Raw genomic sequence first — 20,784 nt, forward strand, 5'->3', positions numbered from 1 at the left:
GTGATGGCTGGGAAACTGAGAGGTGGAGAAGTCTAGCGACTAACCAGAGTTTTAAGACATAGAGCTTGAATTTGTCAGCATGGCTAGTTAATGGTTAACAGGATTGGAACTCCTAAGCTAAGCACCTTGAGTTTGACCTCACTGTGTCAGGGCACTGAAGTAAGGTGTTCTCTGCATTGGGAGAAGAGAATATTTACTCCTTATGTCCTTGGGTTTAATCTATCTTTCTGGGAAAATGTAAAAACCATGAAGGACTTTTATTATACCGTGACTTAGCAGTCTCATACTTTAAGAAAAGGAAAACAAATTCAGTCATAAATTATGCAGTGATTTTCTTGGTTAAAGCTTATGATATGTTGAATGAGGACAGTGGATTGTGGTTTTAAAGGCATGTTTATAGGCAGGAGTAAAGGGATTTCTGAAAGAGAAGCCAACTGAGTAGGAGTTCTCCTCCTACTATGACCAGCACATCTTTGCTATTAATTGTTTATATGATAGAGTTTCTTCTACAAAGATTTACTTGACAAAAGATATTCTGATGGCTTAAAAAAATGTTTTTGAAAACCTCTGGACTCCAGGGTAAGCAACATGGCGTAGCGTGGCAGACACTGGCCTGGGAATCAGGAGACCTAGAATCAGTCGTAGCTCCATCAACAACAGGTTGTATGGACTTCAGCCAGCCCCTTCAGTTCTCTGGGCCTTGGTTTTCTCAGTGGTAAAGGGTGGGGATCAGATTGGATGATCTTTAATATGCTCTGATTGTATGATTCTAAGCCTCATACGGAACTAACATAATTTTTGTGGCTCTAATGAAATCCGGAAAAGGGAGCTTATAGCAATATGTTTACAGATCTAATAGTAGCATGAATACAATTAGTGCTTCAAAAATCACTTTTTCACTCAATTACCTTTTTTTTTTTTTTCCCCTGGAATGTCTTCTTTCCTTCCCTAGTTACAGAACTTACCTTTTCCCACTTACTCTTGACACTTGAACGGCATTGTTCTTTCTGCTTTGATTTAGTTTTCATATTGAGTTTTCTACTGCCTTCCTTCCCCTGTTCTGTTGTGAAAGGTGCTTTTTTCTTTTGGAATCCCTTGAAAGGGATTACCTGAAAGCAGTTGCCTGGCTAACGTATGCTATCTTGCTGCTCTTATTTTTTGCTTTGCATCTGGCTATTAATGCCTGTTGGGTTTTTTGTTTCTTCTTCTAACATTTTCATGTTTTATGTTCTGTGATTGGTATTTCTTTGTTCAATTCAGGTTAGAATTGCCCCCACTGTCACTACCTGGAGTAACAAAACTCCTACCGCCCTTCCCAGCCATCCACCTGCAGCCTCTCCCTCTGATACACAGGTATATCCTTCATTATTCCTCTTTGAGCAGAATTCTGCTCACCTAAATATATAGTTATATATTCTCTACCCACCTCCCTTAAGTTCCCCTCCCCCCATCTATCTATCTGCTTATTGCATTTTAGTGCTTTTAGGATGCAAGAAGCAGTTTTTAGCACAATTAATTTATTTTCTTATCACTCTCCTCTTCTTTTGCAGTTTTAAATTGACTTGAACTAGAAAATAATTTCCATAGAATGAGATAACTTTGGTTTTCTGTTGCTGTCTGAATAAATGTGTAACTAATTAAAATCTCTGCTCCTTCTCCCTGGTGTAGCTTCTCAGCCAGTCCAGCAGTATTCCTTCGGAACAGGGGGGTCAGCAGCGTATCGACCTCAGCAGCCTGTTGCGCCCCCTGCTTCAAACGCTTACCCTAACACCCCGTACATATCTTCCGCTTCGTCCTATTCTGGGCAGTCTCAGCTGTACACAGCACAGCATCAGGCCTCTCCACCTACGTCCAGCCCCACTGCCTCGTTCCCTCCTCCCCCTCGCTCTGGAGCGTCCTTCCAGCACGGCGGACCAGGAGCTCCACCGTCATCTTCAGCGTATGCGCTGCCTCCTGGAGCAACAGGTACACTGCCTGCTGCCGGCGAGCTGCCTGCATCCCAAAGAACAGGTCTGCGCTTGAAAGGGACTTGGTTTGGCTCCCTCTTTTATTTTTTCGTGATCACGTGGGTGCATGGAGGGGAATTACTTCTAACTATAAACTGGGCAAGGTGAGGTATTGATTTAATTGTATAACAAATTCTAAAACTATTTCTAAAAGTGTGATTTTCCCATAGTGAACTTTAGTTGCTAAATGAGAAAAGCTTTAGAGCTTTAAAAGGGTAAGAGTATATAATCTGCCATTGAATTTAAAATAAGCGGTAAGAAATTAGTTGGCCAGATAAGTGGTGGTTGGAACTAGATTTAATTGACACTAATTTCTTTGCCAGAGTAAAACGATGCTCTGTGTTCTTCCTAGATTTTCAGTTTTTAAAATTATTTGTGCCTTAAATTCATTCATAGAGATTAAATAATACAGGGTTTAATGAAGCTGTACAAATTTTGTAATTATGTTTGTTTGTAAAGGTGAGCAAGGATCTTGACGTGTATTGAAAGGAAAAAAGTGAAAGAATGCAACTCTGACAGAATCTCTAAGACAGCAGAAAGTATACAGTAGTGCAGGGATTCTCTCCATTAGGACAATTCTACCCTCACAAACATTTTGGAAATTTCTAGGCATTTTTGTTGTTGACAGTGTAGTTCTGCCTGAAATTTTCTAATTAAAAGCATAATTTAAAATTATTTTTATAGTAAATACACATTTTATAGATTCTTTTTATCTTTCATGTTACAATTAAAGCATTATATTAATTTTTTATGAGTAGGTAATATTATCTGATTTTCATGTTAGGATTGTAAAAGGGGCCTCAGAAGTACGTATTACAAAAAGAGATCAATGAATCGGGGCAAGAACCACTAACATAGCAAAGAATTCAGACTTTGGAATCAGACTTCCTGTGTTTGTATCACAGCTTCACTCCTTTCTAGTTATGTGACCTTGAATAAGTACTTAACTTTAAGCCTCAGTTTCCTCATAATAGTAATAGTATGTACGCATAAGCTTAGGAAGAGATTGAAAGCATTTGGGGACGGTGACTGCAAAGTTAGCCGTGATGACACCTCGCCCAGAATTAGAGCTCTGTGCCTTTTCCTTTTGTCCCTGGTTTAATGTATACTTGTTACTAAGGGTATTTGAAAATAGTTTCCTTTTCAGATTATAATTGATGGTTTTAAACTAGAGGGGCAAAACAGAAGTGAGTCTTGCTTTCTACTACTGAAGTTGTTCCTGGAAGTCCAGTATATGTTTTTCTCTTTTTAACTGCTAAGCAGTAGCTTTAATAACTGAAAACACTGGTCATATAATAGGATTTATTGAGGAAGTATTTTTTTTCTTGGCAGTCTTATGGATCCAGAATTATACACATATCTCCTTCTCTCTTCTTTGATATATAATATTAAAGTCCAAAGTACCAAAAATCATACACACAATATGTATCAGCCTTTACTGCACAAATACAATTTGTATAATTTTCAATACAGATATTTCAATAGGTTGATATTTAGAGAGGAGTGTTCATTCAATTGTAGAGTTCAAAAAATTACCTTTTAAAACCTGGATGAGCGAAAACAGTATATATTCTGAATAGTTGGGTAATAGCTTGAGTGAAAGATGGATTCAAGTAAATCCCCACATAGGAAAGTGGTGCAGGGAAGTAGGAAAGTGAATTATCATTTATTGAACATACATTGGACATGTACCAGCACTGCCGTATATTTTCTTATTTCTCATAACCATGAGAAATAGGAATAATTATTTTTTTAAAAATTGCCATGAGGAAGCTTGAGTTTCCTAGGGTTGTGTATAATGTTTTCATGATTGCATGGTGATAGACTCCAAGTTGAGATACAACTGAGATACCCAGGTCTCTCAGTCTTCAGAGCCCATGTTCATTCTTCTTTACCAGATAGTCTAGTCCTGATGAAAGCAGTAGAAATAGCTATCAGTGTTGGAATTACAGAAACATTTAGCATCACTATTTTAAGCATTTGTTACTTCATCATCTAAGTTAAATATTTGCATGGGTATTTTTTTCCTCCTTAAGCTAAAGGGCATTTGGCCTTATAATAAAGTCTTTGCTTATGTACAAAGTAACAATGTTCTAACCTGGCTGAGAAGCACAGTAACTAATAGGAAGATGAAGCCATACATTTTGCAATACTCAGCATGCACTAAGCTAGCTGCTTTGTTACCTCTTGCATGTTAGTAGTCCCTGTATTTTAATTAACAGTTAGAGCTTTACCTTATTTTATTTTTTGATTTCCTAAAAAGTTTGCTTAGGTTATACAGATAACTGTGACTAAAAGTTTTATCTTTGTTCTAATATGTCTTAGATTATTATATCATGGTTTTCTACGGGACTTGGAAATTCCACTTGTCCGGTGGATTCTTCTTGATAGACACTAGGATTTTCAAGCCCTGTAACTATTAGTGAACCACAAAATTATGTGCGCACTGCTCAGAGAAACTCATGTTGCAATCATCAAAACATTCATTCAGTAAATTCTTAATGAGAACCTGCTCAGTCTATGATCAGAATTATTCTAGGCACAGGTAGGAAGGCAGAAAAGTACAGTACATTTCTATTTCTAGTGAACAGCACATAGCTTTGTTGTAAGTTGGAACATAAAATTTGTATTTGGGCCAACTTTTGGAAGACATTAAATGTCAGGGCAAGAAATTTATACTTCATACAGTAAGAAGAAAATTTCTAGTGGAGGAGTTTGAACTCCTGAGAGGCATGGTCAAAGTGGTACTTTAGGGAGGTTAACCTGGAGGTGGTTCTGCAAAACAGATTGTGGGCAGCATGGCAGAATCAGAGGCAAGGAAAACAGGTTGTCTCCGAGTTCAAGGTATAAAGTGCTAACAGCCTAAGTTAGTATAGTGCGACATGTTTCAGTGGTGGCAGCACAAAAAGCAGGAAGTTTTCCTAGCTTTACTGTGCAGGATAAGTAAGATACTGCTTGTACCGCCCCCCCCCCCACCTTTTTTTTTGTCCCTGGTTTAATGTATACTTGTTACTAAGGGAGAGCACTTTCAAATGTGAAGGCCCAAGAAGTTTACTTAGCAAAATTTTCTGATAAAATGTGAAGCTCTCATGAAGCTGTTTTTGAGTAAACAGTATTAAAAAATGGAAAATTTAATTTGGGTATATATATATATGTATATATATATAGTCTTGTGCTCCTTCACATAGAAGAGTCTTGAAGGGGCATAATATTGAATATTTTCGTGAAACAGTGTGCTGAAAAAAAATTTTTTTTAAATTTTCATAAACATTCCGTAGTCAAATTATAAGTACTTGGTTTTTAACCCTTTAAACAAAGGAAAGGAGCATGATAGCCTTCTTTATTTTTCTTTGGATACATCTGTTTTATCTCGTGTCATTGGAAAATGACCTTAAGGATTCATTCTCTCTAAATTTAAATTTTTAACTTTGTGGTGCCTTTTAAATAATGTGACGTGCGAGGCTAACGGGGAAGGGGGAGGTGTATGATTAACAAGGATGCTCTGTCCTCTCCGTCTCAAATGATCTTTTAGCCAAAAGTCTCCGTACCATTGGCACTAATATTTTTCTGTGAATCCGCTGAGAGTATCTTAGCCAGTGCCTACATCCTACCATTATGCAAGAACACCTTGAGAAGGTTCCCATTGAGAAGTGAGATTCAAGTAAGGATGGTAGCAACTCCACTTCTGTATGTGAGACCAAGCGCTTCTCTCTTCCTTCCCTAAAGACCATGTGGAGGACTAATCCCTACACTAAGGTGGATAAGGGTCTCCAGAATCCAGTGACATGCCATATTCAGTTTTTAAGTTAATTTTCCCTTGATTTTTATTAATTTTTTATTGTAGAATTTTGAAAGGCCTCAAATAGTATAGAGAATAAAATTAAAATTATCTGTAATTCTGCCACCCATATATAACCACTAATAATTTAGGTGTATTTATTCCCTTCGTACACATATATGCACACATATATGTATGTATGCATATATTAAAGTTCTTTTAATGTAGAATATACATAACATAAAATTTACCATTTTAATCATTTTTAAGTGACAGCAAGTGCATTTACATTATTGTACAGTCATCACCACTAACTACAGAACTTTTTTGTCATCCCATACTGAAATTATGTAGCCATTAAAAACCCCCCGTTTTCCCCAGTCCCTGGTAACCACCGTTCTACTTTGTCTCTATGTATGTATTCTAGGTACCTCATATAAGTAGTCATGCAGTTTTTTTCTTCTTGTAACTGGCTGTTTCACTGTCTTTAAGATTCATCCATATTATAGCATGTAATCAGAATTTCGTTTTTAAAGCTGAGTGATATTCCACTCTATGTATATACCACATTTTGTTTATCCATTAACTTACACATGGGCATTTTGGCTGCCGTGAATAATGCTGCTATGAATGTGAGTATACAAATATCTGTTCAAGTCCCTGGTTTCAGTTCTTTTGGGTATATACCCAGAAATGGAATTACTGGATCAAATAGTAATTCAGTGTTTAATTTTTTGAGGTGGTGGACCTATTTTACATTTTCACCAGCAATGCGTAAGGGTCCAATTTCTCCACATCCACACCAACACTTGTTTCCTGTTTTTTTGTTTTTGTTTTTAATTCTTGCCATTCTAATGGGTGTGAAGATAGTAGTATCTTATTGTATGCATGCATTTTTAAAGAATTGAGATCATAACTCCCACATACACTCATAATTTACATCTTACTACTTTCCTTAATATTACACCATGAACCATTTTCCAATGTTCTTTAAAGTCATTGTCATGTTTAAAAAGAGAGTAAGAAAGAGATTTATGCCCATTTTTAAGGTTTTTTGAAAAGGTAAAAAAGATTATCTTCCCTTACTAGTTTTATGAGAGAATTATGTCCAAGATTAGACTGTGCTATCTTTTTTTAAACATATTGACCAAGAGTATCATTTTGCACATCCATAATGAACCCCCATAATACTGTCTCCTGTAGATATTCACGTTCTTCATTCAGTTTGCTTTACCTAGTGTTGCTATTAAAGTGTGTCTCCATAAAGTAGAGGTTAATTTAATTGTTTTGTTTTGTTTTGTTTTATGGCTGTGTTGGGTCTTCGTTTCTGTGCGAGGGCTTTCTCTAGTTGCGGCAAGTGGGGGCCACTCTTCATCGGGGTGCGAGGGCCTCTCACCATCGCGGCCTCTCTTGTTGCGGAGCACAGGCTCCAGACATGCAGGCTCAGCAATTGTGGCTCACAGGCCTAGTTGCTCCGCGGCATGTGGGACCTTCCCAGACCAGGGCTCGAACCCGTGTCCCCTGCATTGGCAGGCAGATTCTCAACCACTGTGCCACCAGGGAAGCCCTAATTGTGTTTTGAAAAAGTCATATTTAAACAATTTAAAGATATAAAAGCAAAAGTATTGAGGGGTTAGAATCATAGCTAAGATAAAACTGTTAAATTGATCAGAGATTTGAACAAGGATTTTCTGGGCTGAAATAAAACATATTGCTAAATATATTGCATGGTTTGAGGTTAGGAGGGGCCAGTTAGGCATATGTTTTGGTGGGAACTTTGATTATTGTACAGTCGTTATTTTCAATTCAACAGGCAGCCCACCCTCAAGTTATGAGGGATAGCCAACTGGCTATATGTTCCTGTTGAAAATCTTTTTGTTTCTTATTTCATTCAGTTTTACTCGTAACTTTCGATTTAATTTGATTTCATTATAACTTTGGTGTCATTCTACCAAAGGGTCATATGAAATTGTTCCACATACTTTTTTGTGCTGCTGATAGTTGGTGAAATCAGGATACCCACTCAGGCTTTAATATCCAAGGCTAAGATCACTGCCACGAGAGGTTAGAGGAAAAACTGGTCTCACCTTCTGCTCCCACGTTTCACAGGGCTAGAGAGGAGGCATGTTGTTGAGACTGCTCCCTGAAAAAAACGATCAAGGCCAGGGTACCTCCAGTACTTTTAGGTTTTTCACACCGTCGACTCCCCCCTACCCCGCCCCAATACCAAAATCCAAGGATGCTCAAGTCCTTTATATAATGTGGTGTCGTATTTGCATATAACCTATGCACATATACTTTTATGTCTAGATTGCTAGTAATACCCAATACAGTGTAAATGCTTGCAGCAAATTCAAGTTTTGCTTTTGGGAACTCTTTGGAGTTTTTTCCTTCCTGAATGTTTTTGATCTTCAGTTGGTTGAATCTGCAGATGTAGAACCTGGGGATGGACTGTATATTGACCCCCTCAGCCCAGAAGCTGAAGTCTGGCGCTAGAGAGTACATCACTAGTTTCAAGTCAGGTCTGTCCTCTGTCATAACACACACACAGTGACTCCCAGGGATTTATTAACTGTAGTGCTGTGAGGTCATACCTTGCATGGGAAGTTAAATTGTAAAGTCATCATTTAAGACAAAAATAAGAAATCACTTAAGAGTCAGTTATCCGTGATCACCGCTTTCTTCAGTTAAGCCCTCACGAAGAAGTTGCCTGTGGTCAGAAGCCATATTGCATGAGAAACATCTCTCCTTAGCGCCATACAGAGAAATTCCAAACTGTGGCATTAGTTCTCCCACCTCACAGTTTCTCTGGGGCATGTGCTTCTTGAGTAGAGCTCAAACTGAATTGAACTCACTAGTTAATGCTATATACTCTCGATTCCTCTCTCCCCAAGTTCAACTATCATAACTCCCACATACTTACGGGATTCCCGTAAGTTGTATGTGCATATGATGTATCCCGTAAGTTGAATTCCCGTAAGTTGTATGTACATATGATGTATCTACACTGCACGCTTTTGATTGGAGACTGGGCCTAGACCAATCCTGAACATCCGACAATTTTGGAATTGCTGTATTAGTTCTCAGCCTTCTTTCCTCTTGTCCACTGCCAGAAACTTCAGTTCTTTTAAGAGAAGTAGTGATTTCTGGAAGATTTGTGCTAAACAGTCTGCAAATCTGTATATTCTTATAGAGAAGACCATATGAGATGGTTACATATTTACTGGGCCTGTTCCCATTTATGCTCATATTCATGTTGTGACCCCAGAAATTACAGTTCCTCCAGAATGCAGATCCTTGGGGCCTCCCAAATCCAGCAGTAAAGTAGCACCTCCTTGTTAAGATCGTCTAACATGCTTATTATCTTTAACAATGTAGTGTTAAAGTCTGCACGACAATGCAGAAATCCTCCCATTTCTCTTTAAAACCCTACTACTTAAAGAGGATTTAGACCAGCAGCATTGGCATTACCTGGGAGCTGGCTGAAGCAATAGAATCTCAGGCCCTACGCTATACCTAGTGAATTAGAATCTGCATTTTTGCAAGATCTTCAACTGATTTGGATTCACAGCTTTAAAAAATACTAAAATGGACACAGTTATAATATGTTAGGAAGTGCTCTCATGAATGAATTAACTTTGCCCACAAACTGATTACTTTCTTAATTAGATAGAAGCCATTTCACGTGACTTGATTAAAAAGTAAGTTTTATTCCCTTATAAAATTAGTTTGTTCTTTCTTGGGGTTGATGGAGGGAGGAGAAACAATTATAAAATGAGTAGAGTTTACAGTTTGCAGGGCAGAAATAGAGACACAGATGTAGAGAACAAACGTATGGACACCAAGGGGGGAAAGTGGTGGGGGGGAGGTGGTGGTGTGATGAACTGGGAGATTGGGATTGACATGTATACACTAATATGTATAAAATGGATAGTTAATAAGAACCTGCTGTATAAAAAAATAAATAAAATTCAAAAATTCAAAAAAAAAATGAGTAGAGTTTAGAATATCTTTGATGATAATACTGTTTAAGTGACTTTTACATTTTGTCTACAGAAAATCAGTCTATGCAAGACCAGGCATCTATGTTGGAAGGTGAATTAGTTACAAAATATATCTTTGGAAATCTTTGAATCACTGACTATAATTAATGAATGGATATTCACAATTATGCATGTGAACTTTAAAGCCGATAATACCCTAAATCTGATCAGTTCTTAATGGAATCAAATCTTAGAACTGACTGAATTAACATAGTGACACAAATGATCTTGAATCATAAAAGTTGTCTATTTTATATAGACTGAAAGACAAGGCTATACCAAGATTGTCTTAGATATAAGAAAGATTAGAAGGTGATGGGAGAGGTTTGAATGATTAGTCTGTGTATAATGAGAACTTTAAGAATTTGTTAAGCAAATAGCAGCATGTGGTTTAATATTTTGTGATTAGCTCTTGAATGTTTTGAGGCTCATTTGGCGTTCTGTCTCCTAGTCACCTTGTAGAAAATTAATTCTACTTTTAAAATCAAGGCAAATGAGTGCATGCTGGTTAGGAGAAGATCTTGTTTTTACAAAATTTCTATGACATTATGTTCTTTGGTTTGCTAAGCAATTTTGTTGTGATTTAATATCGTAGATATCAATAAAACAAGCAAAAGTAAAATACTGAAAGAATGTTTATTGAAAGAAGAAGAATTTTTTGCTTTTACATATACACATACACAAAACTTAATAAGATGTAAAATGATTATATTTTGATTTAGTAATTATCTTATCTCTGGCATGTTTTATTCCATTTTTCTTTAAAGATACAGGCATTCAATAAAGATGTTTTAAAAAATTGTTTTTAAAAAATACAGGCATTAAGTACCTTAATGAGTTCTGCTACTCATATTCATTTCTCACTTTGAGATGACAGGTTTTGGGAGATTTGAGGGGGGAGGAAATTTCCTAAAGGTGACAGTAGTTTAATTTTATATTTGCTGCCAGCGTGGAAATTTTTTTTGGGGGGGGAGGGGTGTATTAAAAAAAAAATCTTACCACAGATATTTGAATGCCTTTTTCTACTTTATAGGTTGTTCTTAACGCAAAGGTGATAAAAACATACTGGTGTTGCGTAGTTGGGCTCTGTTTTTTTAACAGTGTTTCTACCATGTGGATGATTTGGGTATGCTGAATTGCTCTCTGGGGAAATAGAAGATTGCCACTTTTATTCTTTTTTTGTGTGTTGAATATATCAGAAGCCTTTTTTTTTTAGCAGACTCAGGGGATTTATTTTTTCTTTCTTAGGAGAGAATTGTTTGAAGGTTATATACCAATATAGACATAAAAACTTCACTATCCTTAAATTTAGTACAACTCTTTCACTTTAAAAGGAAATAATGTCAAGATATGCTGCTTTCTAAGCCAAGGCCCTGTGATTATTAGAGGTAATGAGTTTGAGAGTCCAGGGCTACATAGTGATCCCAGCAGCTCAGCTGGTAAAACTTCTGTGACAGTTATCTCAGGGTGAAAGTAAAATTTGAAGATATTATATGATGGATACAATTTAGTTTTCTTCTTTTCAGGATTCTAAAGGAAAATGCCCTCTATTATCTGTTATAGGTTCTCAGAATGGTTGGAATGATCCTCCAGCTTTGAACAGAGTACCCAAGAAGAAGAAGGTACTAGAAAAAGATGTCTATTCAGTTGCCTACAGGTGTCCTGTCAATCATGTAGCCACCTGAAGCACACCACACTTCACTGTTCCTTTAAAGGCAAAGCTGACTGACTAATATACTTAATATGTGTATTTCAACTTACATCTTCTAATCCATGAAGGGAAGGAAGGAAAGTACAAAATAGTATGGTGGTATGAATTAAACCCTTTTTAAAAAGCAAGATGTAAATTCCCAGCAGATCTTTTTCAAAGAGTAGGAAACAAAATTTCATGCTTCTCAAATGGTTTTTTTTTAGGAGTTACTTTGGTTTTGGGTTCTAACAGTAATCATGAATTTGTAATTATATTTTGGACTATTTTTGTCTATCACATACAATATGAAAAGAAATAGCCTTGTAGCTGAGCATCATTTAGATGTTAATAACTGTTGAGAGCTGTTAGAGCATAACTTAAGATTCTTCTTTCCTTCTTTTACCCCAAGCCTTTTTATTTTTTTTTACTCCTAGTGATTTCTGTCCCCCAAGTATAGTAATGAGAGGCCAGAATGTAAAATTGGGAGATACTAAATGACGAAAGCCCCCCCAAAATTAGGTCAATGATAATCAGAAATTTAATCTACTGCTTTGAGTGTGATTGATCACTAAGTAGGTATCACTTAATGATCTGGGAAAAAGGTATTACATCTGATCACGTGACACACACAAACACATATTTGGCATATCTGATCCCAGTATGGCTAGATATAATTCTCCAGACTTTGACATCCTCTTTCAAAAACACCATGGTTTTGGCCCGTTATGGGATAAGTGTGGAAGGTAAAGGGGAAACAAAGGTCCAGGTTTGAGCTCCCAGCCCTCTTAGCTAGATTACCTTTACTTTTATGTTTTTCTCTAGAATTCTGCATAAAATTTCATTTTAAAAAGTATTCTACTGTTATTAAAAAAATGTTTTTAACCATGGAATAGTCTAACTCCCTTACTTATTTTTTTAAATTTTTTTATTGAAGTGTAGTTGATTTACAGTGTTGTGTTAATTACTGCTGAACAGCAAAGTGATTCAGTTATACATGTATGTGTGTATACATTCTTTTTTAAATATGTTCTTTTCCATTATGGTTTATCATAGGATATAGAATATAATTCTCTGTGCTGTACAGTAGGACCTTGTTGTTTATCCATTCTATACATAAAGGCTTACATCTGCTAACCCCACCCTCCCATTCCAACTCTCCCCCAACCCCCTTGGCAACCACCAGTCTGTTCTCTATGTCCCTGATTCTATTTCTGTTTCATAGATAGGTTCATCTGTGTCATATTTTAGATTCCACATATAAGGGATACCATATGGTATTTGTCTTTCTCTTTCTGACTTACTTCACTTAGTGTGATAATCTCTAGGTCCATCCACGTTGCTACAAATGGCTAACTCCCTTATTTAAAGCTGAGGAGATGTTGTCATCATACCGTTTTCTCCTTACTCTTGGTGCCTTTTATTTCTTTTAAAAGATGCCTGAGAACTTTACGCCTCCTGTTCCCATCACATCACCAATCATGAACCCCTTGGGTGACCCCCAGTCACAGATGCTGCAGCAACAGCCTTCAGCTCCAGCACCAATATCAAGCCAAGCTTCCTTCCCGCAGCCACACCTTCCAGGTGGCCAGCCCTTCCACGGCATACAGCAACCCCTCAGTCAACCAGGCATGCCTCCGTCTTTTTCAAAGCCCAATATTGAAGGTGCCCCTGGGGCTCCTATTGGAAATACCATGCAGGTAACAGTAAATCTGTGGAAGTGGGAGATGGCTCTATTTCGGTATGTTTTCTTAACGTTTTAACTTTTATGGTTATACCTTTATTATTACCTCAATTTGATTTCAATTTAGACAACTTAAAAATAATACCTTTTTTTTTAAGATTGTTCATGTATGTATATTATTTTTCAATGACGAGGCCATATACAAACTTTCTAGAAGGAGCTTATGTATTTACTAGTATACGTTAACAGTAACTTGGCAATTACAGTGTTTCATCTGATCTAATCAGTAGCCACAATTTAAGAGCAGTTGAATCCATATTTGCATCCAAGGTTGCTAAGCAGAAGCTGTTTCCAAAGGTTTTTTCCTTTAAAATAGAAAATAAAAATGTAATGAGTTATATATTTTCTTGTGTATGTGTAAGAGCTAATAATATAGCCATATCTTTAGATGGAGATATAGATTTGTGCTTGCTTTTCACATACAAACAGCTAGTTGGCAGGGCTCTAGATGATGAAAAATCTATCATATTTCCATATAACTGACTTAGACATACAAAGAGAAACATTTTGATCTATTCATGAAAAGTAAAGTCACAGCTCAACATAAGATGAAATCAATTCCTGCCCAAGTATAAAACTAGCTCTTCTGTCTGTTACTGTCTTTGACTCTCTGAAGTCAAATTTGTAAAGGTTATATCTCTACCACAAGACTATGTTTTGCTGTTAAGAGATTTCTGCCTAAGGAACTTCTAAACATTAACAGTTGCATTATGAAAACAAGTGTTTTGATGGAGATGGGAGGACCTTCTTCTTTCCACGAGAATATATAAAATTACAAAGACGCACTGTTAATTTTGTATAATTACACGTCTGTGGTGTTTGTGAAGCCGTCCACTTTTGTTTAGAGCTGGGTGCTCAAGCTGCGCTCATCTGGGCCAGAACCCCAGTTACCGCTGAAAGGGAGAGCTGCACGGAGGCGTGTGTTCAGCCAGGCCCTAGTGTCCAGCTTCCTCTCCACCTGGATGTCTCTGAGGCACCTCACACTTAACATATCCAGAATCTAACTCATCGTCTTCCTCCCAAACCTAGTCGTCTTTTGGTGTGTCCTGTTTCAGCGAATGGCACCATAACCCTTCCTATTTAATCCAGCCAAAAACCTGGGCATCATCTTTATATTCTTTTTCCTTTAACCTGTTTTTCAGAGCTATCCCCGAGTCTTGTTGATATTACTTTAAAATCTCTCTCAAATCCCTTCTCTACATTTCCAGTCTAGTCCATGCTACCTTCGTCTCCAGTCTTAAGCAGTGCAGGAGCCTCTAGTTGGTCTGCCAGCATCGACTTTGACTCATCTCTTATCTGGTCTTATCTCCTCATTGCTTAAAACGTTACAGCTTCCCATTGTTCCCAGGATAAAGACCAAAGTATTTCACATTGTCTGGAATCGCTCAGCTCACACTCCTCCTTGCTCGCTCTCTCTGCTCCAGCTACAGTGACCCCCTTTCAGTCCCTTGTATCATGATCCTGACTGTGTACACGTTCTTCTGTCTGGAATGCATTTCCTCCCCCATTTAACTGGTTAACTCCTACTTACCCTTCTGATATAACTTCCTTCAAGAGCCTTCCCCTCAGTTAAATCCCAATTATATTGTCTGTTGGTTCCAGTGATGTTAACTTAATCACAGTTGCTATTTTACATACATTTATGACATTTTAAAACTTTCTCTTCCATCAGCCTGTAAACTCCCTGTGGGATGAGATCATTTCCGTATTGGCTCACCAATACCTAGCCAATGCCTAATACATAATTGCCTAATGTTTTCTATGAATGAACTAATCAGTCAAAACTTTAAACACTTACACATTCCTTCTTTGTTTTCCCATCTGTACATTCAGTAAGATCATGGTCTCTTCTATCCTCACCGTTGGTGTAATCTTGCAGTTTGATAATAGCCCAGCTAACACCCTCCAAGAGTAAACCAAAGAATAGAAGAACGTCAGGATAAACAAAAATGAGCCAACAAGCAAAGCAAGCAGGCACTCCAACCAGCCAACTTTGTAAATGCCTTGTTCTTTTCATTTCCTACTGGCACAGGTCTCCTTCCCATCAGTTATATGAAATAGTGATCAATGTATGTTCCATAATTAATCAGATACTTTATATCCATCCTATTTTTGAAAATAGAAGCTGTAGAAAGAGTACCTGTATCTTCTACTGAATATCTGATTTTTATGTTTGCTTATCCCAAGTGATTTCACATGTTAATTTTTCATTTGATTTTGAAGAGCCTACCTACAAGGTCCTTGGTTTCTCTTTATCACAGATTCAGGGCTTTGTGTATAGGTAACTTCTGGTCATTTCTAGTCATTTTATGGTATTATTTATTCCAGCATGTGCAGTCTTTGCCAACAGAAAAAATTACCAAGAAACCGATTCCAGATGAACACCTCATTCTAAAGACCACATTTGAGGATCTTATTCAGCGCTGCCTCTCTTCAGCCACAGATCCTGTATGTATTTTTTATTTTGCTTAATTAAAAGAATCCCTTATGGAGCGCTTCTATAATGATTGCTTAAAGTCTTACAAGATGTATTTTGAAAGTTTATGCAAAAGTAGTAAAGCTAGCACTTATATATAGTTTGCTGTACATATAAAAACACATTCAACTGCTTTTTACATATAACTTTAATCCTTAAAACAACCTCATGGTAGGTAGGTTTGTCATATTTATTTACAGAGGAGGAAATTAAGGCAAAAAGCAGTTACGTAATAATTAAGGCAGAGCCAGCATTCGAACCTAGTCTGGCTCCAGAATTCATGCTTTCCACCACTATGCGGCACTGAGTCTCATCGGCAAACCTTATGCCTAGCACAAAAATACAACAGAACGGTGAAACTCAGATTTGGGGTTTCTTTCTGAGCTTACATCAAAGCTTTTAAAAGTAGATAGACAATCTTTAACTTTGCTAAGACCTTAAAAATAGTTCAGTGCTTTAGATATTGGAGTCATATTCATAGTCAAAGTAACTGATTTTACTCAGTTTATTAGAGGATGACTGTATTGGCAACAACAAAAATTCCACAAAGCCAGTTTTGTTTTAGATGAAATTTCACTTTCTGCCAACAAACATTGAATATGTTTATTTAGTCACTGGCCAGTTGTCTGCTTGAAAAACAGCTTCTGGAATTTGTTGTTTCATCAAACATTGAGTATTAATATGTGCAGCCTTCTGCCAGTCTTTTGGAAAGCAATTCTCTGCACTGAAAGTGTCAGGAAAGCAGAGGCAGGGGAAAGGTAACATAAACCTTAGCGCCTGGCATTCTGGGAGCGATGGAAAGACGAAGCTAGGAACAGAGAACAGGTGAAGCTGTTAAACAGGTAAGTGTACAGTGTCTCCTAGGCAGACAGGTCCTCATCATACAAATTGGAGGAATCCTAATAAAAATGTGGGAAAGCTCCAGTCTTCCTTCAGGCATGAGTTAATGTAAATAGAGGTTGGGAGGACACCTCGTACATGGCCTAGCTTAGGAAATTTGTGTTGAGCTTCCCCTCCTCCAGGTCACCCTATCACCTTCCTTCTGGTGACCCAGCACCCCTGGGCAGAAGAGAAAGACAAACTGTTCCTGTCACTAGTTGGGGAGGAAGTTCAAATACCGCCCAGGACTCCTGCTGGTAGCTACGTGGGATTAACTTTGAACCCTCCACAAAAGTCCATCTTAATCAATACTTGACATCATTTTTATAGTATGGCTTTATTCTTATTTCCACTTCAGTTATGTCCAAACAGCACAACGTAATTGTGCAGCACAGCTTAGTTTGTAAGGTTATCCTCGATGGCGTCACCTCTTCCGCACTCCTCTTCTGACACACTGACATTCCCTCCTCAGACATACCAAGCACGTGTCAGCATCAGAGACTTTGTACCTGTGGCTCCTTCTGCCTGGAACTCTTCCCCACAGAGCTGCATAGCTCTTGCTCACTTGTTCCTGGTGTCTGCTCAGATGTCCCATTAGCCGTCAGGACTTTCTTACCACGTCATACTGCCAACACTGCTGACCCCCTTACCCTGTTAACTTTTCTTCATGGCACTCATCACCATCTGACATACAATATATTGTTTATTTAGTATCCTTTCCCCACCCAATAGAATATGAGATCCATGAGACACAACACTGTCCCAGCATGGCGCGTAGTAGTCACTCAGTAAATATTGAAAAGCAGTGTCACTTTTAAGGCTGTTGCATAATGTAGATATTAAGTTAATCACAGTATAATTTTAAACCTTTACTTTTAGGATAGTTTTCTCTCACTATACTCACAGTACTAGGATGAGGGTAGGAGGAGTCCTTAATTTAAGAACTCATTTTAACACTTCCCTCTTAATAATCTTAAGCCACCAAAAGATAATTTTCTCCTTTTTTTGGTGTTTTAAAGGCCCAGAACAAGACAGGATTAAATGTACCAAATGTGACTGAGCGTATAAGTAGTACTTTGAGATTCCACAGTTCACCTGTATGTTTGCCTTCTAGCGCCCATAATGTTCATTTTATTTAATTTACAGTAACTGTTAGACCTTCCTTTCTGTAGTACACCGACCTCTTGCTGCCTCCAGGTGGCCCTTCGTGTTGCCTGTGCACACAGTGTAGATGGGCACTCACTCACCTCACGTGAGCCGCAGTCCCCGTGAAATCAGCCAGTGCTCCACTTTGCACCCTAGGAGGAAGGCTCTCACTTTCTTGCCCTCCCTGCCTTAATAGATACTGATCTCTGTTCTAATAATCTGTTCAAGTTCCTCGGTCTTAGCTATCTCCATTTCTTTATAAAATGAAGCTGTCCAACATCATGACTGTAAGGTTTAGTGAAATGACGTAAGGCAAGTTCTTGGGATAAAAGTTATTGTTCATACATAACATACCTGTTTTTTCTCTCCTGCAGCAAACCAAGAGGAAGCTAGATGATGCCAGCAAACGTTTGGAGTTTCTGTATGATAAACTTAGGGAACAGACAGTAAGTTTGTGGGGAAAAGAAGGATTTATGATAATCATTTATTCCTGGTTGCTAGTAAAATAAGTGTCTCATCAGCACTTGCATGTAATATATAGTATGCTTGGGGGCAAAATGATCGTGACAGTTCATAGAATGGGCTTTTCTCTGTCTAAATCTTACATTTCAGTCACCGGGGAAAAGGGGATAGGGCAGTGTGTGTGTGTGTGTGTGTGTGTGTGTGTGTGTGTGTGTGTGTGTGTGAGAGAGAGAGAGAGAGAGAGAGAGATTAAGAGGGAGAGAGAATTTTTAACCTTTTTTATGACAAAGAGCAGATTTACAAACTGGCCTGTACTGCTGCTACAGTAACTGGCCTTCTATTCATTTTTATATGTCCCTTGAATTAAGAAATCAGAGAGTGGGCAGATACTCTGTTTTCCAGAGACCAAATCTGTAATCTCTCTCGTAGTCTAAGACTCTGATCCTTTTCTTTTAGAATAGCTATTACACAAAGGCAAAGCCAAAGGTAGCCACAAATTGAGCAGATCAATGTGTATAACTATGAAGATGATCGGCAGTAAGGAGTAAATGCCCTGTGTGTTCTGTTCTCTTGTCCCTCCCAACCTCTCCATTCCTTTCTAGAATTGTTGTGTTTTATTAATGAAAGCACTAGTAGAGAAAAAAAGAATTGGGACTTTTTCACATTTTTGCATTTTAGCATTTCTCTTCCCCATTCCCCATATCAATGCCATCAGCTAAAAATAACCATTTGTCTCCTGAGAACCAAACCAGAGAAAGTTGATATAACAGTGGAAGTGGTGTGGCCCATGGACTGATCCAAAATAAAGTCTTCTCTGGAAAGTATGGACATGTATGCCAAGTAATGACATGGGGGGGAAAAAAACTAGAGGTCTTATGATTTTCAGAGATGACAGGATTATGAAAAGCAGTTAAGAGCTGGCAAATTGAGTACATGATGAGGACTGTTGCCCTCCTAATGGCAGTGGACCAGAAGTGCAAGGTTTTTATTGTCCGCAAGGTTTTAGAGTAAATTGGGCCCCTACTTCGAGATGTCATGATTAAGAATCGTGAAACACCTTCATGTACATAGGAAAACTTTTAAAAAGTGTGAGACAGTTATCTAAAATAATTTAGTTATTTAAAATATTTAAGTTATCTAAAATAAAATAATAAGAAAGCTCTTAAGTGGAGAGAGACATTAACATTTCAACTTGGGGAAGGAAATCTGGCTTTTCTGTAAGAAAATACCTGGCTTATCATACATGTATAATTCGTAAGTAATTCCTTACGTAATCATTTTGTCATGGTTCTATTTTATAACTTAAGTGTTGGTTGTTCCGAGAATCTTTCTAGAAATGCTCACCAGTTTATACATTTTTGAAATAATGTTTATTTCAAGCTCCTCTTAAATATCAGGGTTTAATGTTTATAGAGGGTCTCATGGAAAATTCTTCCTTAATTTAATTCTCTCTCTCAATTCCACCTTTACTTCAGCTTTCACCAACAATCATCAATGGTTTACACAACATCGCAAGGAGCATTGAGACTCGAAACTACTCAGAAGGATTGACCATCCATACCCACACAGTCAGCACCAGCAACTTCAGTGAGACCTCTGCTTTCATGCCAGTTCAAGTGGTTCTCACCCAGGCCAATAAGCTGGGCGTCTAAAGGATGGCTTCACTCTCAGCCACTATTGCCGTTTTTCCAAAGAAACATGTTTTAAAAAACGATAAGATGTGGACCAGTCCTCCTTAGCATGTTTCCATAGCAGCCACTCAAGAACATTTACATTGTTTCTGCAGATATACTCACCTTAGACCTGCTCAAAACCCTGGTGCTTTCTTTTGTTGTAATCTTTTATTGCCTGTGATGATTTTCCTATTCTGCAAATAATGTATTTCCTGGATTACACATACTATGCTTTCCTGAAGTATTCTGATAAAATATGGTTTTTGAAACCTCAGGTTTACTTTTTGGAGAAGGAGCCTTTGGTAATGTGTAAAGCAGAGCTGCAACTAAATTTCTTTCATGTCCTCCTTACTTCCTCCGTGTCAATCAGATTAAAGTGTGTAATCCTATTTATGTGTATGTAGTCTTTTTTTGAAACGGCTACTCACAGTTTAGTTTAATCTTTATTTTTTGTGGCTTTGGCTTCACTTTGGTCCTGAACAAATAACTAAATCTAGAGGCTGCTACATAGATTTTAGCAAATATTAATGAAAAGTGGGATCACTAGTTTTAAGTATCTATAGGAAAAGATTGAGCATTTTCATTCTGTAGGATGCATTGAACTTTTTTCTATTAATGTTTTCAATATTCTGTTTGAGTTTTAAGATTGAATTGTCTCCATTTTATATTTAGAAACTTATTCATCCATTTTTTAAAAGTTACCTATTTCTCTGAGGTATTTAAGTTCAGAAAGAAAGCTTTAACTTCTGTCAGCCTCCTGAATTGACATATTTTCAGACAGTATTTTCGTCAAATGATTTTATTGTAATCTGTCTGAAGAACAGTGTGGTAAACAAAAGATAATGGTCCCCATAGAATCTTGAGGAGAATTAGATACTAATAATTTTCGT

General features: G+C 37.5%; 1 protein-coding gene and 1 long non-coding RNA gene across 2 annotated transcripts; one reads left to right on the forward strand and one right to left on the reverse strand.

Annotated features, from left to right (window-relative positions):
* Window positions 1-1,649: 1,649 nt before the first annotated feature.
* LOC309662172 (protein transport protein Sec31A-like) lies at window positions 1,650-19,873 on the forward strand (the record flags this gene model as incomplete). The annotated part of the gene is made up of 7 exons (XM_082478872.1): window positions 1,650-2,010; window positions 9,841-9,879; window positions 11,391-11,449; window positions 12,951-13,214; window positions 15,587-15,706; window positions 18,134-18,205; window positions 19,697-19,873. The coding sequence occupies exons 2-7, from the start codon at window positions 9,852-9,854 to the stop codon at window positions 19,871-19,873; spliced, it is 720 nt and encodes a 239-aa protein (XP_082334998.1). The 5' UTR covers window positions 1,650-2,010; window positions 9,841-9,851.
* LOC309662167 lies at window positions 13,506-15,578 on the reverse strand. Its single transcript, XR_014264564.1, has 2 exons — window positions 15,057-15,578; window positions 13,506-13,563 (listed from the first exon to the last, which is right to left on the reverse strand). It is a non-coding gene; the product is annotated as an uncharacterized lncRNA (long non-coding RNA).
* Window positions 19,874-20,784: the final 911 nt, after the last annotated feature.

This window comes from Balaenoptera physalus (assembly GCF_965194825.1).
Source record: "Balaenoptera physalus genome assembly, contig: SUPER_5_unloc_1, whole genome shotgun sequence".
Classification (NCBI taxonomy): Eukaryota; Metazoa; Chordata; class Mammalia; order Artiodactyla; family Balaenopteridae; genus Balaenoptera; species Balaenoptera physalus.